Source organism: Microcaecilia unicolor, chromosome 1, assembly GCF_901765095.1.
Source record: "Microcaecilia unicolor chromosome 1, aMicUni1.1, whole genome shotgun sequence".
NCBI lineage: Eukaryota > Metazoa > Chordata > Amphibia > Gymnophiona > Siphonopidae > Microcaecilia > Microcaecilia unicolor.
In genome coordinates this window covers 163,796,659-163,824,504 of record NC_044031.1, presented here as the reverse complement: position 1 = coordinate 163,824,504, position 27,846 = coordinate 163,796,659, and the positions used below count along the sequence as shown (strand labels likewise).

The 27,846-nt window shown below is 43.5% G+C and overlaps 1 protein-coding gene across 7 annotated transcripts in view; it reads right to left on the bottom strand.

Moving 5' to 3' along the window:
* Nucleotides 1-27,846, bottom strand: part of STK31 (serine/threonine kinase 31) — a 330,310-nt gene that overhangs the window by 134,810 nt on the left and 167,654 nt on the right. For 6 of the 7 annotated variants that reach the window (XM_030201926.1, XM_030201936.1, XM_030201906.1 and 3 more), the window contains 2 exons: nt 8,035-8,157; nt 5,266-5,445 (listed from right to left, as the gene is read on the bottom strand). In XM_030201926.1, the coding sequence (XP_030057786.1) occupies nt 5,266-5,445; nt 8,035-8,157 (303 nt within the window). The remainder of the gene's footprint in view (nt 1-5,265; nt 5,446-8,034; nt 8,158-27,846) is intronic. The other variant, XM_030201953.1, reaches the window with a different exon arrangement.

The following is a 27,846-nucleotide window of genomic DNA, read 5'->3' as shown; positions in this document are numbered from 1 at the left end:
ATACCCTCTCCAAAGGAAAAAAAATGCGATACAGCACCCACCAGCAAGCCTCATCAGGAGTAGCATCCATAATTTGGAACACATTCTCATAAAATCTTTGCCTAACACAGGAATAGAGACCATCACAACTTTTCTGGATATTCAAATTTCTAAAACATCCAACGGGTTTTCTAAAATCAATATTTTTGAAAAATGATAGATAAAAACAATCCATTATATGAGCCGCCAACCCTAGATCCCTGAGGGACAATATTCTGACAGATCAATCGAGATTACATCTGTGTAGCTAGGATGAGGAATTCTGAAGCCAGGCCATCAGTTCAAAAAGAAAGGTCATCCTTAAAAAGTCGTTAAATTACACTTTAAGAGAGCATTTTTGGAAACTGAATTGTTTGTGTTAACTAATAGAGAAGAGGATCAGAATCAATCCACCTGTGTTATATCATATTCCTCTCAGGCCAGGGCCAGACCAAGGGTATTGAACTCCTAGGTGAACCATCAGCCATGTGAACCCCCCCCCCCCCCCCCCAATAGTCCAGAATTTTAACTACCTTCCCCCATCTCTACAACATCTCCCCTTCCCTACTCCACCCTCACTCACTATAGTCAGCATCTCCCGTTCTCTACCAACTTCCCAGGTATCCAGCATTTCCCCCTTCCCTGTACCCTGCATTGCTGCTGCTGCTGCTGCTGCTGCTGCCGCCTCCACCACCCCACCAAAACAGGAGCCCAAAGGTTTTGGGAAAGAAGAGATGACAGTACAGTACTGACAGCTGGCAAACAATGACAGGGAAGCCCTTTAGTATCCAGTGTCCATAAACATAATAGATATTAAAATATGAGAACCACTAGTAAAGGTAGTGAGATTAATTTAAAACTCTCAGAGTCACAAACAAGCCTGGTTTTTAAGGTAACCAGCATCGGTCAGCTGGCAGGTATGGTTCTGAAAGTGCTTAGGTGTATCTAGAGAATATTAATGACTGGAAATTAATAGCCCTGATCTAGTCTTATTATGGCAAATCTATTTGGGAAATTTGAACTGCCATATTTCTGTAGTACTTTTCTTATTTTCTTAAAAGGAGAGACCTAGAAATCTATTAAACATTTAAGAGGCTGGCCAGAACGTGAAAGGGAGAGGCTTAGACTGTATAGTATTTTGGGGAACAAATTTCTAAGACTGTACATCCTAAAAAGGCATTAAAAGTGTACATAAGACAGGGAGCGTGGGGTTTGGGGGTAGGGGAGGGAGGTGTAGTATATATAAAGTGGAAGTTTCATCTGTTTCCCATTTATTGTGGGATGTTTGTATTTTTATATATGCCTTTTTGTTACCAGAAATTTCAACAAAATTGTTCTCAACCTGCATTGACATGGATAAGTACATAAGTACATAAGCACTGCCACGCTGGGAAAAGACCAAAGGTCCATCAAGCCCAGCACTCCGTCTCCGACAGCGGCCAATCCAGGCCCCAAGAACCTGGCAAAATCCCAAAATTTAATATCAATGGACTTTTCCTTCAGGAATCTGTCCAGACCCCCTTTAAACTCAGCAAGGCCAGCTGCCGTCACTACCTTCTCCGGCAATGAGTTCCAGATTCTAACTACGCGCTGAGAAAAGAAAAACTTTCTCCGATTTGTTTTAAACCTACCACATCCTAATTTCATCTCGTGTTCCCTAGTTCTATTATTGTTAGAAAGCGTAAACAAACGCTTCACATCTGTCCGCTCTACCCTAATCAAAATTTTGTAGACCTCTATCATATCACCCCTCAGCCGCCTTTTCTCCAGGTGTTTATTTTCTCTGAATCTGCCTTTGCTAATCAAGCAGCGGAAGCAGTGGCCCGTCTCATCTCTCTCTGGGCAAAGTTACATATGCCCTCCAAATATCTAGCTTTCCCAACTTTGAATCTGCTCATGACAGGCTTACACCGTCAGGCAGTATGGACTCTTGTAATTAGAAAGGAACCCAGTATGTAGTAGATATAATAAGATAGTTTATTACAATCTTACCAATGGTAATACAGGTAGGTTAAGCATTCACATAATGGAACCGCATATCATGGCACGTCCTCTCTCTCTAGCCTTCTGGAGTCTCCCTTCTCTGTTCGTCTTCTCCTCTCGTCTCCTTCTTCTTCTCATCTCGTCTCGTCTGAACTAATACTCCTCAAACTGCTGCTTATATACAATTTTGGCCCTATTCATTTCAATGGACCCCAGCTGTCTCAACAGGGCTCCTAGTCCTTATCAGTTGATCAGAATGACTTCACATGTACCCAAACCTTCCTGTAGCCCCCCCCTTTGGATGTTCTCACCCGGGGTGCAGCTGACCCAGCACTATCTCTATGTAACCATAGCAACTCTTGCTTATGACATCTTGCAGGTGCCAATCTCAGGATTGTTTATAGAGTAGATTGCCCCCACCCTTGCCAGTTCAGCACTTGCCACAGTGAAATGTAACTGTGTCAAAGGTGACCTCTGATTTTTACAAGCTAGCTCTCTTTTGTATCAGAGATTATTCTGATTTTAAGAAGCCTAGCTCTTATTATGAGCCATTTGCTTGCAGAGGCCTAGCTCTTTAGCCTGAGCCATTGACCTGTATTTTACTGAGAGCAAGGGCGGCCATATATATACACAGGCTAAAGAGTCCTAGCCTTCTTAACCTCTCCTCATAAGGTAGACGTCCCATCCCTTTTATCATTTTCGTCACCCTTCTCTGAACCTTCTCCAATTCCTTTATATCTTTTTTGAGATGAGGCGACCAGAACTGAACACAATACTACAGGTGCGGTCGCACCATGGAGCGTTATAATGGCATTATAACATCCTCATGCTTGTTTTCCATCCCTTTTCTAATAATACTCAACATTCTGTTCGCCTTCTTGGCCGCCGCAGCACATTGAGCGGAAGATTTCAACGCCCTATCCATGATGCTAGATTACGGGAATGTGGGTTCAGAGTGGTGCTTAGAGCATACATGGCGGGGGTGCAATTGGCACATGTGAGACTTGGGGAAGCGTATACTTGTGTTAAGTGTAGGCAGTCTGCTCACACCCTCGTGCACGCTTTTTGGGGATGCCCACGTGTAAAATTTTTTGGGAACAAATTAAAAGAATTTTGAATCGGTTTGTTGGCTCGAGATATAAGGGGAACGGTGGAGCAGCTGCTTTTGGATGTTCCCCAAGCCTTTACGGTTTTGCATAAACCCAGTGCGTTACTTTGTCGAAAATTTGCCCTAGACGGGAAAAAGGTTATATTGCAATATTGGACAGTAGCAGAGACGCCAGCCTACTGGCATTGAAGAAATCAGATCCATTTACAGGCTGTATGGGAAGCGAAAGATACTAGAGGGTCTCCCAAGAGGGGCAAGGTATATTTGGCAATTTGGAACCCATACCTCCAAATTTTAAGTCACCGAGGGCGTAGCCTTATTCTAAATAGCATGCGATAAATGGAGGGCATGCTCCTTGCGCATCAGTTTGGTGGAGTCTTAGGCCTCAACAGCTTTTGGAAGGGGGGGGGGGGTTGGGGGCTGAAGATGGTAGTAGGGAAGGGGGGAAATTAGGGGTCTGGGGGGAGGTTGGGAGGGGGATAAGGGAAGAGGATTCTAATGAATGGGGACATATATTGCAGCATAAGTTACCTTTATAAAACATGGTAACATTAAAGTCGGCAATATTTTATATATAGGGCATAGTCAGGAAAGTGGTGGCTGCATGTGTTAAAAATGTTGGCCTGGTATCTCCAGTGTAACATCGTGTGACATAGAGGATGCCATGATCCAGTGCGGCAGTATGCTGTTGATGTCCAGAAAAATGATCTGTCAGTAGGCCCTATTTGGTAGAGGCTGAGGCAATGTATCATAATATATGTGGAAAATGTAGATATATTAACATCAAGAAGGGGGGGAAGGGGAAGAAGAAAAAGGGGGGGGGGGGGGGGGGAGAAACCTTGTTGATGAGGAATATTTTGTTTAGAGGTAGATGCTCAGGAGGTGTTTGCAATCTATTGTAAATGAAGCTTGTTGATTGTTTGTGGACTCATCAATAAAAATGTTGAAATACAAAATTGTTCTCAAATAAATGTATATAAGAAGCAGAGCACTAACTGGCTTTACTGAAACTGTATTTAGTGGGAAATGAACCCAAGTTTTCACCGTCCTGTAAATTACCTGTTTTTCAAATGCCTTTAAACTTTACAGCCACACAGGTTGTGGCCCCCCTCCAACACGGGTCTCTCCCCACCCCCCAGCAGCATGGAGTCCTATATTTTCTGGCTTCAAGACCAGCTCCGGCAGCTGTGTGTGAGGGGAGAAAGATGCCTTTACAAGTAAACACGGAAGGGGGAGCTTAGCCAACAGGTGTGAGAGAGGGATATACCTCCTTCCCCTTCCCCACTGGCTACGGCAAGCAGGAAGTGAACGGCTGCACAGCAGGTCTCTTCTTCCTCCTGCGCTGACTTAGACCCAACTGTTGTTATGTGAACCACATGGTTCACATAAACAGTTGGGTCTAAGCTGGCGCAGGAGGAAGTGACCTGCTGTGTAGCATTCACTTCCTCCTCTTCGTGCTGCACAAGTTGCGCTGGACGGCTCAACAGTTTAGGAAAAATGTACTTCCGGCTCTTGTGAGCCAGCTCCAGCACACCCCCTGTGCATCTCCTTCCACGGCACCCCTGTGAGTTCATTGCGGCGCACAGTTTGGGAAACACTGGATCATGAATCTGTTACAAAACAGGTTTTTTCCTGCATTCTGTTGTGCACTACTAATTAAAGGGCCAATATTCAATAAGTGGCTCCTGGATGGTTAAATCGTCTGTTCTGAGCTAATCAATCATGTTCAGTGGCTCTTAACCAGTTAGCGCCAAACTCAAAACCAGCTATTTTGGGGGTGTTCCAGGGCAGAGTCAACACTTGGGCGGTTAAATGCTGATATTCAGAACTTACCCAGTCAGGTTAACTGCATAAATAGGACCATATAAAAGTCAGTTCTATCTATATCCAGTGCTCCATAGCCAGTTAAGTAGCAAACATCGCACTTAACCCAGCTATGTATTAGCCAGCTCCCCAAACCCAGAAATTCAATGCTGGTGCCCAGACATGGACCAGCATTTAAGTTCCAGGTTTAGCGCTGGCACTAGTCTGCAAAATGCTGATCTCTACCAGCTGAATATCAGGTCCTAAATCTTTTGGACATAAAAATTATTTTAAATTTTAAGAGAAGGATATACTTTACAAATACAAAATGTTCATTTTAGCAGCAGACTTACGTTCTGGATGCGACAGAACCACAGTAAGAGTTCTGCAAGAGAATCATCCGTGTCTTTTCTGACACGCTGAAAATCTTCCATCTTTCTACATTTCCATTCATGGAACTCATCAAAAATGTTTTCTGAATCTTCTACTTCAATGACTTGACCATAAGCTGTAGATAATAACCTAGATAAAGCCTGTAGAATAGATGTACACCGATATTTTAAATAATCTATAATAAACACAAATACAAAATCACAACAAAAACCCTTTATTATCAAGAGAGTTTTAAACAAACTTTCTCTAGAGGTAGAAATTTAACAGCCAAGAGCATTAAAAAGGATAGTAGCAGGGCTCAAACTTTGCCCTAAAATAATTTTCTGTTCTTTGAATGCTGGAGAAGTAGCAGTGCTACTGAATTAGGTGTTAAGGTGTGAGGAAGTAGAACAGTTGAAAATGTTACTAGGACAATCTGATTACTGGGTTAGCTTCAAATGGTCTATTTGAAGAAGTCCCCTTAAAATCAAAACTATATAGAAAGGAATGGTCCAACTTTTTCTGAGAAGTTCTGAGAGAAAAGAACATTTCTCTAGATAAGTGAACATTATTTTGCTCTGTGTTTTGGTAACTTAAAGATTGGGGTTTAAAAGAGGAATTGTAGGTTATTGATAAAGACAAAAAAAACCCCACAAACTTCATTAACTAGTCTCCATACCCTTTTCCCCATAGTTTTAAAACTTGAACTTTCTGCACACAACATTAACAGATAGCCTCTAGAAGGAACAGCAGGACCTAGTTCAGTCTTCATGCAGCAGTTTTTACAGATGAGTCCTTTATTTGCATAGAATTTAAAACTAGATTCCATCTAAATTTGTTTGTACCTGTCATTGTTTCCTTTTGGTGAATACTTGAGTCCATTTGTTTGCTCCTGTGACTCTTCACCTTTAGATGGATGTTTACACTAGCTCATTATTGTTTTTTATGTGGATTATTAGCAAACAGATTTTTTTTTGCCCAAATCTCAAGACCCTCTGGGTTTTCTTTATTGTGGGGGATTCCTGGTCTCCCCCTGCTCCTTTGTGGGGGGGGGGGGGGGGGGGGTTGGTTTGCTTTTTTTTTTTCTTCCCAGTTTCATCCCTTTGCAGGGTTTCTTCTCCATTTTTTGCTATTTGTGACTCTTTTTGTTCCTACCCCCCCCCCCGCCCCCGCTTTCAGCTGGTAATGGTGGTCCTATACTGCAGACTATTTGTGCACCTGGATATATAAATAGTTCACAGCACATGGGGAGGGTAAAAAATGAAGGGGACTTGCAGTTCTCATATCTAGTCTCCAGCTTTCTTTTGTAAAGCTTACCACACCTACAAACTGAATGTGCACAGATAACACTGGAAAAGAATTGCAGGATTGTAATCATGCCGATTATTGGCTACCACGCCATTCAGTGGAGGACAAATGATTTGCTCTTTCATCATGTATCTTTATGTTAACTACCCACATTTACTATTGCTAGGGGATTATAACACTAGAACTACCTAACCTTCCCTAACTAGAAAAACAATGGAGTCATTTTGACCCATACCCAGGAACTAGTGCTGAATATCTGGCTCTTCAGTGGCCGCCATAAGTTATCCATGTACTGTCGAAATTCAGCATCAGTACTCGATACCCACCCGGGCAAGTCAGGACACACTATTCTCTGGCTTCACTTGCCCAGACAGCTACCGGGCACAACAGCAGAATATCGATGGTGCCCAGATAACTTCTGTCTTCATCTTCATTGTGCCCCAGGACCGCCCCGGCACTACCCAGACAGTGCTGAGGTGATCTGACCAGTTATTTAGCAGCACTATGTGGTTAAGGGCTGCTGAATATCTGGCCAGGAACCAGTCACCAGGAGTTAACTGGGTAGAAGCCGTTCCTATCTTGTTATCTCTTGCTGAATATTGACCCCAATGGGGTTTTTTCCCCCAAAACTTTTCTCCATAGAAAGAAAGTTTAGAGTATCTGTTTCAGATTGTAGAAAAGAATACAGCAAAAACACATAAAATGTCACTGGAAGGTTTATCAGCTCTATAAACCTCTAGATAATCTTTCAAGCATCTAACTACAGTGAGATGCTTCAAAAGGGATTTGCCCAGGTAGGTGGAGGAGTGGCCTAGAGGTAAGGGTGGTGGACTCTGGTCCTGGGGAACTGAGGAACTGAGTTCAATTCCCACTTCAGGCACAGGCAGTTCCTTGTGACTCTGGGCAAGTCACTTAACCCTCCATTGCCCCAGGTACAAATAAGTACCTGTATATAATATGTAAGCTGCATTGAGCCTGCCATGAGTGGGAAAGCACGGGGTACAAATGTAACAAAACAAAACAACAAAAAAAGTAAGAAGCTATCCAGACTGCTTTCCTCGAAGTAGCTGGAAATATACCCACTATAACTTCTAGCTGTAGAAAAAAAGTGCAGACCCATGGTGGGTGTGTGTGGGGGGGGGGGGGGGGGGGAGTAGTTATTAAGGCATTAAAGGGAACAAGTGCTCAGGGATTCTGTTTTGAACCCCCTGTGTGCATTCTGTGGCAGAGATAAAGCACATGCAACATCCATGGGCACTTTTATGGTCACTGTGTTCAATAGTCCAAAATTTTGAAAAGAAGTTTCTCAGAGAGCCCCCTCTGAACATTAACTTGTAAGTTTGCTACCCAGGCAGTTTAAAATCGCCCTGATGTCTTAATCCAAGTGTGCTTTGAAAAAAAAATTATAAACCACAAAGTTTAATATGAAACTCCTTTCAAACCTGTAAGGATGCTGTCCGATTAAAAAATGGTAAATTCTCTGCTTCGGCAATAAATTCTTCTACCACTGAATAAAGATTCTGTTGTATCACATTCCTTTTTGCTATTGAAGTGTCCACTTCTCCCTAAACAGAAAAGAAACCAGCACGTCAGGTTCCATATAAAAAACTAACCTATATCCTGGGAAATTGAACTCCCACTTCAGACATAGACTTTTGATATTTTATACTTTAGGTTTTTTTTGTGTTTTTTTTAAGAGCATGCATGATACAAAACTGTGCTAGATAGACCCTTGAAGAAGCAACTTACATCAGTTAAAAAGATGCAAGTCAACAAAATAGTTTCATAAAGTCACTGTGTCACATTCTTTTACAAAGGAAGTGCTACATTTATAGCAGTAATACTTATGGGGTACACTTCTAATCTCTCTATATAAAACGCACCTCCAACGTTCTATGAAGCCTCTTTTAGCCAAAAGTGAAGGGGGTGAGATCGCATTGTGTCTGCCCCGCCCACGCGTCAAACGTGATGACATCGAGGGCGGAGCAATGACACTCAACCAATCGCATCGCTCGGCAGCGAAGCGTCAGGGAAGGAGGCGGCGCTCTCGACGTCTAGCCTTCCCTTCGCTGTGTTCCGCCTTCTTCTGACGTCAAGGATGACGTCAAAAGAAGGCGGAACACAGCGAAGGGAAACCTAGACGTCGGGAGCGCCGCCTCCTTCCCTGACGCTTCGCTGCCGGAACCGCCACGGAGGTAAATTTTAAAAGAAGAAAAAAAAAAAAAACCGATGCATGGATGCGAAGGGGGGGGGGGGGCATGGATGCGAAGGGGGGGAGGAGAAGAGGGTGGGTGGGCCAGGCTGGGACATGGGAGAGAGAGGAGCATGGATGCGAGGGGGGGTCATGGAAGGGAGAGAGGGGACTTGCTGGAAAAGGATGAATGGAGGCGGCAGGGGACAGAGGAGCATGGATTGCAGGGCAGGCCTCAGGCAGAGAGGGGAAATGCTGGATAGGGATGAATGGAGGGGGCAGGTGACAGAGTAACATGGATGGCCATGGATTGGGAGGGCAGGGCTCAGGGAAAGGGGAATTGCTGGATAGGGATGAATGAAGGGGACAGATGGGCATGGATGGATATGGATTGCAGGACAGGCCTCAGGCAGAGAGGGGAAATGCTGGAAAGGGATGAATGGAGGGGCAGGGGACAGAGGAGCATGGATTGCAGGGCAGGCCTCAGGCAGAGAGGGGAAATGCTGGATAGGGATGAATGGAGGGGGCAGGTGACAGAGTAACATGGATGGCCATGGATTGGGACGGCAGAGCTCAGGGAAAGGGGAATTGCTGGATAGGGATGAATGGAGGGGACAGATGGGCATGGATGGATATGGATTGCAGGGCAGGCCTCAGGCAAAGAGGGGAAATGCTGGAAAGGGATGAATGGAGGGGGCAGGGGACAGAGGAGCATGGATGGCCACACACACACACTCTCTATCACATTGTGTCTCACATACACACTTGCACACACTCTCATTCTCACACACACACTCTCTCACAAACACACTCACACCCAGACTCACTCTCTCTCTCACACACTCACACTTTCACTCTGACTCTCAAACAGTCACTCTCACATACACTCTCCCAAACATACACACTCCGAGGAAAACCTTGCTAGCGCCCGTTTCATTTGTGTCAGAAACGGGCCTTTTTTACTAGTATTGTATAAAATATATAAACTGCTTTGGTTGTACCACAGAAAGATGGTATATCAAGTCCATGACCCTTTCCCTTTATAATTTAATTCAATCCAGCATTTATAGTCTGCTTATCCAAACCACATATACATACTTCTGATAAAATTAAAGAGTCATGCGATAGGAGGAAATGTCCTTCTGCTGATTAAGAATTGGTTATTGGATAGAAAACAGAGGGCAGGGTTAAATGGCCATTTTTCTTAATGGAGGAAGGTGAATAGTGGAGAGCTGCAAGGATCTGTACTAGGACCGGTGCTATTTAACATTTATAACTGATCTGGAAAATGGAATGACAAGTAAGGTGATTAAATTTGCAGATGACGCATAACTATTCAAGTTCACAAAAAACATACGGATTGTGAAAAATTGCAGGAAGACCTCAGGAAACTGGAAGACTGTGCATCCAAATGGCAAATGAAATTTAATATAGACAAATGCAAAGTGATGCACATTGGGAAGAATAATCTGGATCACTTACCTGACGCTAGTGTCCACCGTAGGAGTCAGCACTCAAGAAAAAGATCTAGGTGTCATTGTAAACAGTATGCTGAAATCTTCTGCCCGGTGTGTGGCAGCGGCCCAAAAAGCAAACAGAATGTTAGGAATTAGGAAAGGGATGCAAAATAAGACCAAGAATATTATAATGCCTCTGTATCACTCCATGGTGTGACCTCACCTTGAGCACTGCATTCAATTCTGATCGCTGTATCTCAAAAGGCTAAAGAAGTTACGGATCTTGAGCTTGGAAAAGAGACAACTGATGGGGAATATGACTGAGGTCTATAAAATCCCGAGTGGTGTAGAACTGGTAGAAGTGAATCGATTTTTCACTCATTCAAAAAGTACAAAGATCAGGGGACACTTGATGAAATTACATGGAAATACTTTTAAAACAAAACGAGGACATGTTTTTTCACTCAAATAGTTAATTCTGGAACTCACTACTGGAGGATGTAGCAATAGCGGTTAGCATATCTGGGTTTGGACAAGTTCCTGGAGAAAAAGGCCATAGTCTGTTATTGAGATAGACATGGGAGAAGCCACTGCTTGCCCTGAGATTGGTAGCATGGAATGTTGCTACTAACTGGGTTTCTGCCAGGTACTTGTGACCTGGATTGGCCACCGTTGAAAGCAGAATACTAGGCTGGATGGACCATCTGACCCAGTATGGCTATTCTTATGTTCTTACCAGCAAAGGCCACTGTTAGTATTTTTTTTTTTTTGGGGGGGGGGGGGGGTTAACTGGACCCCCCCCCCCCCCCCCCCATTTTTTTTAATTCACCCCACTTATCTCAGTCAGTTGCCTTATACTTCGCAATAATGGCTCCAAAAAGAGTACAAATATTGGCAAAAGGGGACAACCCTGTCGAGTCCCTCTATTTATGGAAATTGTAGAGGCCAATATAGCAGCTTTCAAGTCATTGTACAAAACTTAAATGGCTTGCAAATAACCAGTCAAACCAAAGTGTTCTAAAGCCCAAAAAAGTAAAAGCCATGAAACAAGGTCAAAGCCTTTTCAGCATCACATCTAAGGTTTCTAAATTATGCAACACACCATATTCCAAAGCCATAAATATTATATCGGGCACACTAGGAGCAAGTTAAAAAAAACAGGTTGGCTGAACATGCCAGTAATGTGAGGAATTCGAGGATAGATGCCCCCTTAGTCGCTCACTGGTTGGAACAGAAGCACAGTGTAGAAGATATTAAATGTTTGGTTTTGGTGCAGGTTCCTTTGCCCGCTCGGGGTGGAAACGTGAGCGATCGGCTGTTCAGTATAGAACAGCGGTTCATATTTCAGTGCAACACTGTGGCCCCAGTGGGTCTAAATTTGGAGGTTGAGTGGCTGTAAGGGTATGATGCGATATGGAGGCGGAGCCTATGCGGGTATTTGAGGTGGAAGAGAGAGGGGTTGCTGAATGGGTGTCGTCATTTCCTGACTGCGGAGGTTTGGAAAACAGCCCTATGGGTAAGCTGCCAGAGTATTTATGTGATAGATATATTTTGTTAGATTTGACTATATGGAAATGTGGAGGAAAGGCAGAGATGGACAAATAGGAATGTGATGTTTGTATGTTTTCAGGTTGTGGAACGTGGTTCTCCTGAGGAAGATTAGAATGAAATGCAGTCTCGCATAGAGAACCAAGAACTGTTGCAATTGTTTGGATGTGGACGCGCTAATGGTGTCTCCAGCCAGGCCCTAATCCCGAATGGCGCTCACCACATGCAGTAGTTTACAACTTGAATGATTAACCAACAAAAGAAGACTCATCATGGACTTATGAAGCCAGCAAACCTGGATTTGGGATAAGTGTTTTTAAGAAAATCCGGGACTTTGTGATGAACACTTAAACGGGGGAATCCCGTGGGTTTTATAATTGAGTTCAGATTATTTATATTTGTTGTTAAGGTTTCCTAAGGAAATGTAGGGTAATATGATAACAACAACAATATCGGCTGTGCATGAGTGTGAGTGATAAAGAGGAGGAGGGGTCATTTGGAATACTGTGGGCACTTTGTGTTACATTGTAGTATTGTTCATACCTATGGATTAGAGAAATAAAAGCTATTGGTAAAGTTGAGTGGTTAATTTAGGAACAGTGAGTACTTGCTGGATACATTGAGTAATTGTACTGTGGTAAAAAAAAAAAATCCCCTTATAGGTTAACATGTTATTGATATAATACTCTACATATACCATATAATTTGCTCCAAGTGCCAGAGTCCTCTGACGTAGTGCTAAAAAAGCACTACGTCTTTTTTGGGTCTCTCTAGCCATATCAGGAAATATTCTTATTTTAGATCCAAAAAAAGTAGATTCTAAATGTCTAAATGAAAGTCTTAAGACTGCGTCACGATCCATTACTAAAGCAAAAACAACCAAAGCAGTCAACCTCTGAGAAATTACTTCCAAAGATGATTCAAGAAATGATGTCAAGTTCATTGCTTCTCCTCTGTTCGGTTGGAGAGTCTCTGAATTTGATTTATTTTGTAGATATTGTACCCGAACAATTGGAGATAAGGAATCACTTGCCATTCCTAATACCTCAGACAGATATTTTTTCACCATATCAATCGGGGAGATTAAGGGAGATCTTGGAAAGTTCATGAATCTCAAATTAAGTTTTCTTGATTTATTTTCAAGATATTCTAAACGTCGTAACATATCATTTTTATCCCTAATTGAGGTTTGACTAATAACTTCCAAAGATTGCATTTTCTCTCCCAATTGTTCTATTTTAGAAGTATGCTGATTAGTTGTCTGTGCTTGCTGGAGAGCAACTTGAGATAACAACTGAATTCTTTATTGTTTGTTGTTGTAAAGAGGATTGCAAAGCAGCAGTTTGATCCCAAAGTGACTCTAATGTCACCACGGCAGGTTTTTTTTTTAACACATTCCGCTTGAAAAACCAGAGGGGGGGGGGGGGCATTAGCAATTTGTCTCAGTGTACTCACAGTCTGCTCTTCCACCGGTTCAGCCCTCGATGTTAACACAGCTGAAGATAGGCTCCCTCCCTGCTCTCTCGGCTCCTCTGCGGGAAGCCGTGACACAGGACTTTCTCCAGCTTCCAACCCTCTTGATTGCGGGGGAGCCGTGCGCATGACGGGGCTGAAAGAAACCCTGTCTACACCGTCGGCCAGCTCATTAGTTCCGGCTCCGATAGCAGGGGAAGATGTTTGACTTGGGCCAGAAACCACACCCAATTGCTCCAGCGTCGGCTGCTGTAGAAGGTGGGTTCCACTCGGAGTTGAGGGATTAACCCGAGTTTTCCCTCTCCTTTTCCCCATAATGATAGGGAATCAAAGCCCTCCCGCGGCGTTCTGAAAGAGCAAGTTGAGCGTGTCTGGTACAACAGCTCTTTAGGCGGCCATCTTGGATCCTTTATTAGAGTTTTAATTAAATTTAATTAGTTTCTGAGAAGCACACACTAAATAAGTTACACATTATACCATATAAACTTAAGGCTCTTTACATTAATCTAATATCCCTAATACCTTAAGAAGTTTTAATTAAACAACTATTATATTAAGATGCAAACAGCAGTCAAGCAGTGAGAGGGGTGCTATCCAGTCTTTTGCACTGACTGTGACATGTAAGATTATATCCCAGTTGGTGACAGGCTATATGTGTGTGCTCGAAGCAAAGAACTCCTAGCTCTCAGAGAACAAATCAGTTCTCTTGAGGCTAGAGTAGCAGACTTGGAGGAGCTGAAGGAGACAGAGAGGTACATTGAGGCCTACAGGGATGTTGAAGAAACTCCAGTCTGGCAGCCCCTGTAGGAGGGAGGTCTCCTAAAAGGAGATCACCACCCTAGTGAAGTTGGAAGTAATCCTGAAGCCAAAAACAGCCCCCACCAGGGGATGCAACACCCTCTCACACCAAGACTGTGTCTCTAGAAGCTTCTGCAAAGGAGGGAAGGGTTAGGATGGCTGTTGTAATTTGGCAATTTGATTATTAGGCATGTAGATAGCTGGGTGGCTGGTGGATGTGATGATTGAATGGTCATTTATTTGCCTTGTGCGAAGGTGGCAGACCTCACGAGTCACCTAGACATTGCTGGGGTGGAGTCAGCTGTCTTTGTACATGTGGGTATCAACGACATAGGAAAATGTGGGAGGGAAGTTCTGGAAGCCAAATTTAGGCTCTTAGGTAGAAAGCTGAAATCCAGATCCTCCAGGGTAGCATTTTCAGAAATGCTCTCCGTTCCACGTGCAGGACCCAAAAGACAGGCAGAGCCCTGAAGACTCAATGCATGGTTGAGACAATGGTGCAGGGATGAGGGTTTTAGATTTGTAGGAAATAGGCAACATTCTAGAGCAGGAGAAGCCTGTTCCAAAAGGATGGGCTCCACCTTAACTGGAATGAAACCAGGCTGCTGGTGCTAACATTTAAATAAGAGAGAGCAGCTTTTAAAGTAAAATGGAGGGAAAAGTCGTCAGTCATCCAACAGCACATTGTTCAGTGAGGCGTATCCTTAAAGGATACTATTGAAACAGGATCTTTAGGGAATCCAATAGAACAACAGTGAAAGAAAGTCAGGAACGTTCAATGGGAGGACAGAGTAAAGGATGCAAAAAAATAATTACCCTATCAAAAATATGAAATACATAAACTTATCTTGAAGTCTGAATCCTTGACTGAAATTATCAATGTACTTCAAAACAGCCTGTAGCTGCAAGAAAAAAAGAATTTGAACTGTCTATATACAAATGCTACAAGCCTTAAAAACAAGATAGGAGAATTGGAGTATATGCCACTAAATGAAGTAGATATAATAGGCATTTCAGACACCTGGTGTTAAGAGGATAGTCAATCGATAGGACAGTGTGTTAGCAGGGCACAAATTATATCGTAATGACAGAGTGGATCAAATTGGAGGGGGAGGGGGCTGACCTATATGTCAAACAAAATAAACATTCTACATGAAACAGATAGCAGCGTGGAATCTTTATGGATGGAAATTCCATGTGTGAAGGCAAGGAGTATTCTTGTAGGGTTGTACTACCATTCGCTAGGACAGAACGAACAGACAGAAGAAAATATGTTCATAGAAATTAGGAAAGCCGACAAAGTGGGCTATAGTATAATAACAGGTGATAATTACCCCAATATTGACTGGATAAATGTTACATCAAGGAGTGCTACGGAGGTAAAATTTCTAGATGTAATAAATGACTGCTTCTTGGAGCAAATGGTCCAGGAACCAAAGAGAAGGGGAGCTATTTTGGATTAAATTCATAGTGTTGGATCCACAGGGAAAAGTGATCATAAAATGATAAAATTTGAGCTGATATTTGAAGTGAAGTCACTAAGGAAATCTATTGTATCAGCTTTTAATTTTTGAAATGAGGAAAATGGTTTAAAAAGAAGCAGAAAAGTTCAGCCTCAAAGGTTAGGACTTTAAATCAGGCATGGACTTTGTTTAAAAATATCATCGTGGAAGAACAACAAAGGCAGAAAAAAAAGCAAACGACAGCCAGCATGGTTAAAAGGTGAGGTGAATGAGGCTATTAGAGCCAAAAGAACATCCTTCAAAAAATGGAAAAAGGATCCAAATGAAGAACTTAAGAAACAATATAAACACTGTCAAGCCTAATACAAAGCATTAACAAAGAAGTCTAAAAGAATATGAAGAAAAACTTGCCATGGAGATGAAAACTCACTTTTCAGGTATACCAGAAGCAGGAAGCCTGCAAGGGAATCTTTGGGACCCTTAGATCAGGAAGGAGCAAAAGGAGCACTCAGGGAAAACACAGACATAGCAGAGATTGAATGAATTGTTTGTTTCGGTCTTTACAGAAGAAGATAAGCTATCTACCTATACCAGAAATGGTTTTCAGGGGTGACAATGCAGAGGAACAAAGAAATCTCGGTGAACTTGGAAGATGCACTGAGCCAAACTGACAAAATAAAGAGTGATAATTCACCTCAACCATAGTATACACTAAAGGGTATTGAAAGAACTCAAACATGAAAATTGCTGATTTGCTGCTAGTGATCTGTAACCAGTCATTAAAATAGTCCATAGCACGTGAAGACTGGAGGATGGCCACTGAGAGGCCAATTTTTAAAAAGGGTTCCAGGGGTGATCCGGTTACAGACCAGTAAGCCTGACTTCAGTGGAAAATATTATAAAGAATAAAATATAGACAAACATGGTGTAATGGGACAGAGCCAGCATGAATTCAGCCAAGGGAGGTTTTGCCTCACCAATTTGCTTCTATTCTTTGAAGGCATGAACAAACATGTCGGATGATGGCGCACCGTTTGATGTAGCGTATCTAGATTTTCAGAAAGCTTGTTCTAGGGTTATGCCTTCACTAAATCAGCTTGGGGAATTCTTTATTGCTAAAGTGGAAGCCTTTCATAGTGTATTTGATACAATTGTTAGTAGTGGTTCTGAAGAAGTAGAATCATCATCTAGGGACACTGTCCCAATAAATGGGTTGCAGCTTTTAAGCCTTGTACATTCATTCATTTAACCAAGGTTTTGCCTAGAACCAATATAACAGGTTGCAGTTTGGATCCTATTCCACCAGATTAGATTAAAATTTCGAAGCATGGTTTGTTTCCACTACTTCTCACTATGGTTAATCAGAGTTTGATTACAGGTAATGTCAGATAATTGGAAACAATATACTGTTCGTCCTATTAAAAAAAATGCAAAAGCTTTGTTGGATGTACATAATTATAGACCGATTTCAATTTTAAAATTTGTCTCTAAAGTATTGGAACAGATTGTATCAGAGCAATTAAATAATTTAGTTGAATCTGCACATATTTTCTTCATCATAGACAAGCAGGTTTTAGATCTGAGCAAAGTACTGAAACTATTATGACTCTCCTGAGTGAATTTTATGGTTTACTAGACGGAGGAGATACTGGCATCAGTCTTTGATCTAATTGATCATGATTTAGTATGTATATCCTCATTTGACTGGGAGATCTGCTTCAGTATGTTTGAATCAACAAAGTTCTAAAAGATTTTCAGTTACTTGCGAGGTTCCACATGGTTCTGCAATTTCACTCTGGCTTTTCAATATTTTTATTAGTCCTCATTACATTATTTCAATGATTTGGCCTTGAAGTGCATTGTTATGCTGATATATTGATTTTAGCAAGTCTCTACACAAAATATTGATATGTCAGTTCTACAGGAATGTTTAGAAGCCGTTTCAAGTTGGTTACTAGAAAATCGCTTGGTACTGATAAATAAAAAAAACAAAAAAACAACTGCCAGCTGGATCACAGGCCATTTAGAATGACCTTTGTTTACTTCACTTTTTGAAAATCCTGTTTCCATAGTAGACAGTTCTAAATATCTGGGTATTACTGTAAAATAATGAGCACCGGTGTGCATCTTGAAACAGAAGGAAAGGGAACTTTGAAACAAGGTAAAGAGGTTTAAGCTATGTGAGTCGAGGACTCATGATCTAATAAGACATTCTTGCGTGCAAACAAGCATGGGGAGTAATTATGGATGGACAAAGGAATGTGGTTTGGCAGTTGAAAGAAAACAGAATGATAGTTGAGGAAGATGATTTGTTAAACCTATGGGAACATAAAGGATATAAAAACAGTTAAAGCTGTACATTACTTTGGAGAGACAGTGGCAGAAAACACCTATGTGTAGCGGCGGCTGTTCTCCCAAGAGAAAATATTGGGTTGGTTTTTTTTGTTACATTTGTACCCCACGCTTTCCCACTCATCATGGCAGGCTCAATGCGGCTTACATGGGGCAATGGAGGGTTAAGTGACTTGCCCAGAGTCACAAGGAGCTGCCTGTGCCTCAAGTGGGAATCTGTACCCTTATATCTGTACTTTGGTAAGTGAATAAACTAAATTGCTTTTTCTCATACGTAGCCTTAGTCTTTTATCACTACAAATTAAGAGTGGCTGGTACATAATTGGTTTGGAGTGGTGGTAAAAAGACTAGCATTTAATAACATTGGTAACCCCAACGTCGATAGAGGGGATAGGGTCCTGGTTCAGTCGCGAGATTCCAGGCCCAAGGAGTGCCCTGGTTCAGTCCGGAGATTCCAGGCATATTAGTGAGAAGAAATAGTATCCTGGTTCAGTTCGGAGTTTCCAGGTACATTCGTTAAGAAAAACAAGAGTGTCGTGGTTCAGCTGCAGGATTCCCGACACAACAGACAGTCCTGGTAAGGACGAAGTCACAAATTTTTGTTTAATCTTTGAAAACTAATGGCTACATTTAAGTACTTTCCATTAGAACAGAAAGGTCTGACACAAATATGCCAAAAATGGTAGAAATTGAGTAAAAAAACCTGATTTTTGTTGGCCCCTAAATGGATCCTTTGATCTAAATTTATTACGCAAATTGATTAAATATGATGAGACTAATAGAAAAGGTAGATCTCGTATTAAACATTTACAAGCCATAGATAACAATTAGCTCCTATGCCCGTATCAATATAAGACAAGTAAAAAAAGAATCTGATCAGCTCTATTAAAAGCCCACTTTTTTCCCCATGAAATTACACAAAAGAATTAAAGTTATCCAGAGCCAACTCAGAATAACTGTTTGATATTTGCTGTAGTAACTCTTGCTAAAAATATTTTTATGTCTGTTCAAATCTCATTCTTTGAATTTTCTTCTTTGTTCCTAACCATGCTTTCTTTTTCTGCTCTGACTCCTTGGATTATCAAAGCTACAGTGCTTTCTAAAAAAGAAAAAAAACAGCACAGGATTGCTAGAGGAAATTCTTCGTGGCCACAAGAAACTTCTCTAAACCTTAGGTTTTTTTTAATGTTTGATTTCATGGCTCTAAAGCACTATAAATAGGGATATATTTAATTTTAGGTGTAGGGCAGCTTCTTTCTTTTAAACACATTTTTTTTCTTTTCCTTCTTAGAGGGAATATTTCTGAGAGCATGGATGTATTGTTTCTTTTGATTGGGATGAATGGTTTGTGTCTCTGTCGTGTTTACTTGGCACTTTGTAAATAGCTTTGTCTTCAGTTAAATGATAAACTGGTTTTCCCAGTCTGGCTATCTCTTTGTGTGAGCTTTGAAATCCAGCACTACTGATAAGGATTAAATTACCTTTTGTTCTTAGCCAAAGTAATTAACTGAACACATCTGTTGACCAGGCACTGTTTTTGCATTATTAAAGGGGAAAAAACAGTCAGGTTTGCCCTTATCTTTTCAGGTGTAATACTATTGACTTAAATCGAATATTTGATACAATTATATTTCAATATTTTCTTTTGTATACAATTCTATTTCAATGTTTTATTGTGTATATGATTTCTAGATAACAATTTTGTTTTCCTGCTAAGAATTCTACAATTTTATTTTCAGGATATTCAAAATATTAGGAGTATTGGTCTACATTCCAGTATGAAATTTTTTTTTTTTTTTTTTTTTTTTTTAAATGACATAGCGAGCTTCCGGTTGGGCTATGGAGGAGTGAGGACGCGTGGCCACGCTGCTCCGAAGCGCCCGTTAGAGCCAATTGTTCAGAACCTGCTGAAATACCCCCGAAAGGAAAATATATCCATTGCAGTGTGCAGTAGCGAACCAGAGCTGCGAAAAAAACCGAAGAATCGATAGGCATGACGTCTAAAGCGGTAAAAAAAGACAGCCGCGAGAAGGGGCGAGGAGCGGAGGCCAAGATGGCGAACAAGAGCCAGCCGCCATCTCCGACTCTGAGCTCGCAATGGGCGGCGGAGATTATACGGGAAGTATCGGATGCTGTTGAACAAACGGTGGACGGTAAATTTCAACGGATCCTGGACAAATTAGACAACATGGAGGAGAGGTATGCGGCTATGGCGACAGACTTAAAAGAGGTGCAGCAAAGAATCAGCAGTGTGGAAGACGAGGTACAGAAAATTTCAGGAGAGGCCCCAGCGCTGCAAAAACGAGTAACAGAACTGGAGGAGAAGTTGGAGGATATTGAGAACCGCTCGCGGCGGAATAATATCCGGCTGGTGGGCCTCCCCGAATCCCTGGGAGAGAGAGACCTAAGGGGCTTCTTAGAAAAATGGCTGCCGGAGGCCGCAGAGTTACCAGAATTGGAGGGAGAGCTCCGTGTGGAGCGTGCACACAGAATGGGGCCGCGAAGGGTGGAGGAATCGCGCTCCAGGGTGACAATCTTAAAAATACTCAACGATGTTCACAAGCAACAGCTCCTGCAGGCGCTCCGAGGCGGCAAGCATCTGCGCTACCAAAACAACAAAATCCTCTGCTTTCAGGACTACTCTACTAAGGTAGCAGCAGCGCAGAGGGCGTTTGTACCGGTATGCTCCAAACTTTTTGCTCAGAAGATTCGTTTTAGCCTTCTGTATCCAGCAAAATTAAAAATAACAGCTAATGTCAAGGCGCACATGTTCGAGCAGGTGGAGGACGCTAATGCATTCTTGGATGATCTGGCAAAAAAGGAGAGCAGCGGCTGAGGTGGACGAGGCTGTTTAGGGACGAATGTCTACAAGGCTGGTAATATTGTTATAACTAAATGGATGGACTTGTCAGTTAAAACTATAATGATCACAGAGGCTACGAGCTGTAACTCGGGCACAAACAAGATTAGTTAAAGCATTTTGAAATCGTTGAATATTTTGCTGGCCTTAAAGGAGGGCGCCTTTGCCTCGATGGGAATATGGCGACCTCCTATGTTAGATTATGTGGGAGACATGGACTGCAGATGCCACAAGCAACAAAGCTGGAATACTTGCAGCATGCTACTGGAGGCAGGTGAATTTACCCGGGGGACGCCAAGACCCTGAGAGGGAGCGAGATGCATAAGCTGCGGCCCATAAGAAATATTGAACCTTGGAAGATGGCGATATGGCACAGAGTTTGGTTGGTTGGACATTCGTTGGAGGAAAGTTTATGCAGCTGCGGCTTGTTGGAAGCGTACAGTTTGAAGTATGCAGGTGGTAGGAGATGTGTCAGCCTATAAGAGAAGGAAAACCTCAAGATGTGGACAGCTACGGCTGAGTATGAGGGTTACCTCCTTCTCAATAAAATGGAATAACTAGATCTTGATAAACTTACTGTAAGTTTGGTAAGAAGGACTGGAGCAAGGGTAGGCGGCTACCAATTATGGTCCTGCAAAGACTGGAACAACATAAGAGGAAGACATCTGATAGGATATAGGTGGGTTTGTGGGCAATGAGTGGGGGGGTAACAAGTATATTATCTGTGTTGTTTACAGACGACTTCTGTATGGGATGGGGAATAAGGGGGATTGAAGCTATTTACATATACTGGGTATTAGGGGGCTTCAAGCCTAGAATGGAAGGGAGCCGGACATGTTCCGGGCAAGTTTTGGGATTTCGGGGTAGGGAAGGGAGAGGGAGGGGGGGTGGGAGGGGGGTTTTGGGGGTTTGTTTTAGTTATGTTATCATTATTATGTTGGAAGCTATTGGACTGCTGGCTGTGCGCGTTGGAGGGGGGCTGTGGGAGATACAGCGAGTACGAGGGGAGGTACCTAAGGGCTGGGGGGTACACTCTCCACAGAATAGAACTCTGTTAAAGCTGCGATATGCAATAAATTGGAAGACTGGGGCAGGTTAAGGTGTTGTCCTGGAATGTGGGGGGGGTTTCATCGCCTATAAAGCGGAAAAAACTTCTACAAGCTTTGCAGCGCCATGCAGTAGACGTAGCGTTCCTCCAGGAAACGCATTTGACCTCTTCAGAACATGAAAAATTCAAGGGGGGATGGGTGGAGGCAGTGGTGGTTTCCCCTGCTCAAAAAAAGAAGGCGGGGGTATTGATCCTATTTAGAAAGGGGCTGCAGTTGACTGTAAAATCGATTAAGAGAAGCACAGAGGGTAGATACGTATTGGTAGAGGTGGAGTTGGGGGGGATTCCTTACATACTCTGCAATATATATGCACCTAACATATATAATAAGAAATTCCACAAAGAACTTGTGACACTGTTAACTCCATATCAGAGGAGCAATGTAATATTAGGGAGTGATTTTAACATGGTTTACGACCCACAGATAGATAAGACTAGCCAAGGGGGTCTGGGGGCCAGACACTATTTGAGGGGGCTACCGTTTCTGTGCGATACTTTAGAATTGCTTGATGTGTGGAGGGTATTACATCCGGGATGTAGGGATTATACGCATCTCTCCCGGGCCCATTCTTCTTTGTCCCGGATAGATTACATATTTATCTCAAAGCCTCTCTTTTCCAAAACGATCGGGGCGGAGATTGGGCCTGGTGAGATTTCAGACCATTCCCCAGTTTGGGTGACGCTAGAGGCGGTGGGCGGCAGAAGAGGGTCAGGGGGATGGACATTTCCGTTTGAGTTGTACCGAGATGCAAAATTCCAGGAACTCTTGCAGGAAAAATGGAGAGATTATGAGTACTATAATAGCGGCCATAAAGAACAATATGGGTTGTTTTGGGAGACAGCAAAAGCGGTCATGAGAGGGGAAATAATCGCATATAGGGCATGGAAGAGGAAACGGAGGGATAACAAGATATTACGTCTGGAAAGAGAAACTAGAACTCACAGGTTGAAATATGGGGCTGCCCAGACAGAAGAGCAGAAGTTTGCCTTTCTGCAGTCTCAGAGGGAACTAAATGAACTTTTACAGGAGAGGGCAAATAAATCTATCTTATACTATAAGCACCAGTTATTTATGTATGGGAATAAGGCGGGGGCATTGCTGGGCCGTTTAGTTAAGGGGAAGAAAGGGATAACTCAAATTCTACAAGTGAAAAACCACTCTGGGAAACTAGTCAGACTGGAAAAGGATATAGTAGAAAGTTTTAGGCATTATTACGCAAGACTCTATAGGGAGGACACGGGTATAATATCTGATAGTGCACTGTTCTTAGACAACATTAAGTTCCCAGTGTTGTCGGAGTCACAGAAAACACAACTTAACACCCCTATAGGGGAAGGGGAATTAATTCTAGCATTGCAACAGAGTGATATTCACAAGGCTCCAGGGCCAGACGGTTATAGTATGGCCTTTTACAAATTGTTGCAGGAACAGGTGACCCCACCCTTATTGAACTTATACAACTCTATGGCGACCTCAGGCTCAGCTCCAGAGACTTTCAGGATGGCTAAAATGATAGTGCTGTTAAAACCAGGCAAAGACCCGGAAGATATAAGCTCCTATAGACCAATATCATTGTTAAACTGCGATGCTAAATTATATGCAAAAATACTGGCAAATAGGCTGGCCCGGGTGTTACCGGACTTGGTGGCATCACCACAGGTGGGGTTTGTAAAGGGCAGATCAGTGGTAAGCAATATGAGGGCCCTTATAGCCTCGTTGGAGAGAGTGGAAGAACAGAGACAACCTTCTCTGCTAGTAAGTTTCGACGCAGAGAAGGCCTTTGATCGGGTGGCATGGAACTTCATGTTTGCTGTATTGGAAAGAGTAGGTATTGAGGGCCTCTTTCAAAAGGCGGTCGGGGCTCTTTATTGTAGCCCCCAAGCTTTTCTATGGGTCAACGGGACACGGTCATCGAGTTTAGAAATACGGAGAGGCGTGAGACAGGGATGCCCTCTTTCCCCGTTGCTGTTCGCTCTGACATTGGACCCCCTGGTCCGAGAGATACTGACACACCCAGAAATCACTGGAGTAGAAATGGGTAAACTGGGTTTTAAGATATCCGCATTTGCGGACAATATATTGGTGCATCTTACTAACCCTGGGAAGTCGCTTGAGGCTTTACTTGAATTATTCAGGGAGTATGGGGACTTTGCTGGCTTCCAGATTAACTTCTCAAAATCTTTAGCATTAACAGCCACAGATGCAGTGAGAAGGGAATGGGGGGAGGAATTTCCATTGAAATGGGCAAAAGACAGTCTCACTTACTTAGGGGTACAGGTGGCCATGAAAACGACGGCCTTTTATAGTCTTAATTATACAAAATTGCTGGACAATATGAAGCACAGGTTGCAAAAATGGGCCATACTACCGCTGACGTTGCATGGGAGGGTGCAACTCTTCAGAATGACAGAGTTCCCCAGGTGGCTATACACCTTACAAGTTCTACCGCTGTACTTGAGCAATAAAGATGTTAAGCTATTTCATAAATATTTGAGACGCTTTGTCTGGGGAGGGAAAAAGTCTAAAATGCCATTGGACTTGATGGCAGGCTCATGGAAAGAGGGGGGTATAGGGCTCCCTGATATAAAGAAATATAACCAAGCGTGCTTGCTAAGACACTTGGGAGACTGGCTACTAGACAAGCAGGACTTTACCCCGCAAAAGTTGGAACAGGCTTTCTTTGCACCTTTCCACTTGCATTATCTACTTCATGGACCGCGGACCTCGGTGCCAAACCAATTTAAGAGCAGTTTACTCTTAGGCCCAATGCGGGCAGTCTGGAAAGATCTAACTAGAATATGGGGCGTGGCAGCAGACATATCAGATATTATGCCGCTGCAAGGTAATCCTATGTTCTCGCCGGGCTCAGAAAATAGGGTGTTCCAAAGATGGGCATGTTTAGGCATTACAAAATTGGAACATGTTATGGGGTTGAGAGGAGGCCTGTTGAACCTGGGTGCATTGGGAGTAGGCATTAGCACAAGCCATGAGTTTGCTTACCAGCAATTGGCACATTATGTTCGGTCGCTTGACATGGCACATCTGAATGAGGGGCATGGGAGGAAAATGAGAGAATTTTTTAAGGCAATACCTGGGGAAAGACTCTCCATATCGAGTCTACATAAGCTACTCTGGGCTAGAGGTTCGCAAAAAGACACAACAGCAATTACCAAACGCTGGGCACGGGACATGCAGAAACCTGATTTGGTGTTAGATTATACAAAGCTGGTCTCCCGTATACCTGGGATGTCTGTAAATGCAAGTTTGCGGGAATGTCAATTTCGAATTTTATACAGAGCCTATATGGCTAAACCACAGGTGTTTAAGATGGGAGGGGCGCCAGATCCCCTGTGTTCCAAATGTCAACGGAGTGAAGGTACACTCTACGGTGAGTGTTTACAAGCCCAAACATCTCTGTCTTGCCTTTCCCAGAAAATGCCAGACAAAAGGGGGGATGGTAGCACTGTAAATTGGAGACCTAGTCCTGTTAACTACTTACATTTATGCATTCATTACAGTTAAAGTGTACAGAATTAGGGTTTCTTTTTAAGAATAAACTAAACTTTTCCTTAAAGATAACTTTTGTTTGGAAGATATCTTTACCTCATCTGTGTGGGTCTTTGTGGGGGTCAGTCAGGCATGCGGCGTTTGTCTGCCTCATTGGGATTTTTTCCTTTTTAGATCCGATTTTTGCATTGCATTCGGGGTTTGACATCCACATTTTTGGATAAATTTTGCATTGGCTTTGAGATTTGCTGTGAGGTTCCTGCTTATGTTTTCCTGTTGTGTCTATGTGCTATGTGCTTTTGCACTTTGGACTTTGTGATGCAGTTTTGTTGTTCCCATTGTGAGCTGGTCACCCTTCCAGGCCCTGGCCAGGGCTGATCCTGCTTAGCTTCCTTCACACAGTGTCACGGTTGGGCTCTGCACTTCTCGGTAATTCACCAGGACTCTGCCTCAAACACAGGGGAGTTCTCTGCCTCCTCGTCACCTTTCACAAATGTTCACCAACACCAGGCTTCTCATAACTAAAGGTTTTATTAGTTGCCATTTAACATAATCTTCATGGTGTCACGTCTGTGGCCGTGACTACCCTCAGACTTACCTTGTTCCTGAGGGGTCAGCTTCCTAGCTGGCTCCTGTTTCTTCTGTCTGTCCTTTCTGAGCTAGCTCTGGCTCTCTGTGCTGGCTGCATCCAGCAGCATGACACTAATTGCCTTACTATACTGCACCTGTGGGTGTTGCCTGGGTTAGCTCTCTCTCTCTGTGCTGGCTGCATCCAGCAGCAGGACTCTGCTTCACTACACTACACCTGGGTGTGGGAAGCCTCTGTGTTTTACTGTGCTTTCTGCCTGCTCTGTGGCTTGTGCCTAATCAGCCTCCGTAGTTTCTGGAGATTGCTGCAGCTGTGCCTCTGGTGTGGAAGGGCTTTATTAAGCACTTAGAGACTGCAGTCTTGGCCTATGCATCGTATAAGGTCCCTGGTATGCTAGAGTGCTCTGTGCACTGCTACATTGTCCAGTTCTGTGTGATTGCCTAGTGTTTGACTAGTTAGCTTGGGCACAGCCTTGCTTGGTAGCCTGTGTACAGCTTTACCAGTTCTTCTGTGTTTGCTCTGTGTGAGTTCCTAGTGTTTGCCTAGTTAGCTTGGGCACTGCTCTGCTTGTTAGCTTGTGTACAGCTTCTAGGTCTCCTGAGTTTAGCCTCTGGTTTTCCCCGGTGGGGTTTCCTTGGTTTCTGGAGCTTCAGCCCTAGTCTTGTCCTTTGCCAGTTCTCCTTGTTACTGGAGCTCCAGCCCTAGTCTTGCTATTGGTTCTGACCCTTGCCTGTACCTATCTACTGCTCTGCTAGCCGCCTGCCCAGAGACTCCTGCCCAGAAACTCCTGCTTTGAACCTGACCACGCCTGGCTCTGCCTATTGCCTATACTCAGATATTCTCTGCCAGCCACCTGTCTCTGCCTATTGCCTGTACTCAGATCTTCTCTGCCAGCCACCTGTCTCGGACTATTACCTGAACCCGGACATTCCCTGCCTGCCTGGCTCACGTTAGCCTTGGTACCTGGGAGCACTGCTGGATCCTGACTCCGTTTGCTCCTGTTGCTGGTTCCAGTTCTGGTTTTCCTGTAAGCCCTACCGGCTGCTCGAACCTGAGGGCTCAACCCTTGGGGAAAGGCAGCTAAGCGTAGGTGAAGCTTACTCCAGTGTGTTCCGGTCCGGTGTGTTCCAGTCCCGAGTGTTCCAGTGCGGGGTTCCAGTCCAGCCTTGTCTCTTCTCTGCTCCGAAAGTGATCTTGCCTGCCACTGCCGCTCCTCGGCCATGGTCCAAGGACTCACGTACCCAGGGTTCCCGGGGAAGAAGCCTGACAGAATGCCAAGGTCCTCGAGAACACGACACATGGCTTATTCCTTCTTTAACAAACATTTCTTCAGTTCAAACATTTAAAGCAGTTCCTCAAACTTTCACAGTTCAAACAGCCAAACAAAAGCATTTACTTTTCTTTCTCAGAGGGTAGTGCAGCTGTCACCTTTTCAGCAGAGAGCTTCAAAAGTCCACAGAGTTCAGCCAGTACCTTCAAAGGGCTCTTCTTCCTCCAGCTGCCAGGTCTCCAGCTCCTCTCCTCTCTTTCACCACTCAGGCAGCAATAAGGTCGTTAATTAGCTCCTGCACCCCTTTAGGCTCTTCCCCCTAATTCCAGGCAGGACCCAACCCATAACCACCTACACCTGTTTCCAGCCCAGGACTCTCCTTGGTCCTAGCAACCTCCACCTGGGCATTCCCCTACTGGCTCCCTCTAGTGGCTCATCCTGGACATTTCCCCCCATTTCTATAGGAACAGCGCCATCTAGTGGCCTACCCAGGATAGGACAGCCCTGTCGTCCCCCTTCTCCCCCACTGCTAACTCCTGGCTCCATTCCTTCTATCTCGCTGCTCCCTATGCCTGGAATAGACTCCCTGAGCCAGTACATCAGGCTCAGTCTCTAGCTGTCTTCAAGTCTAGGCTTA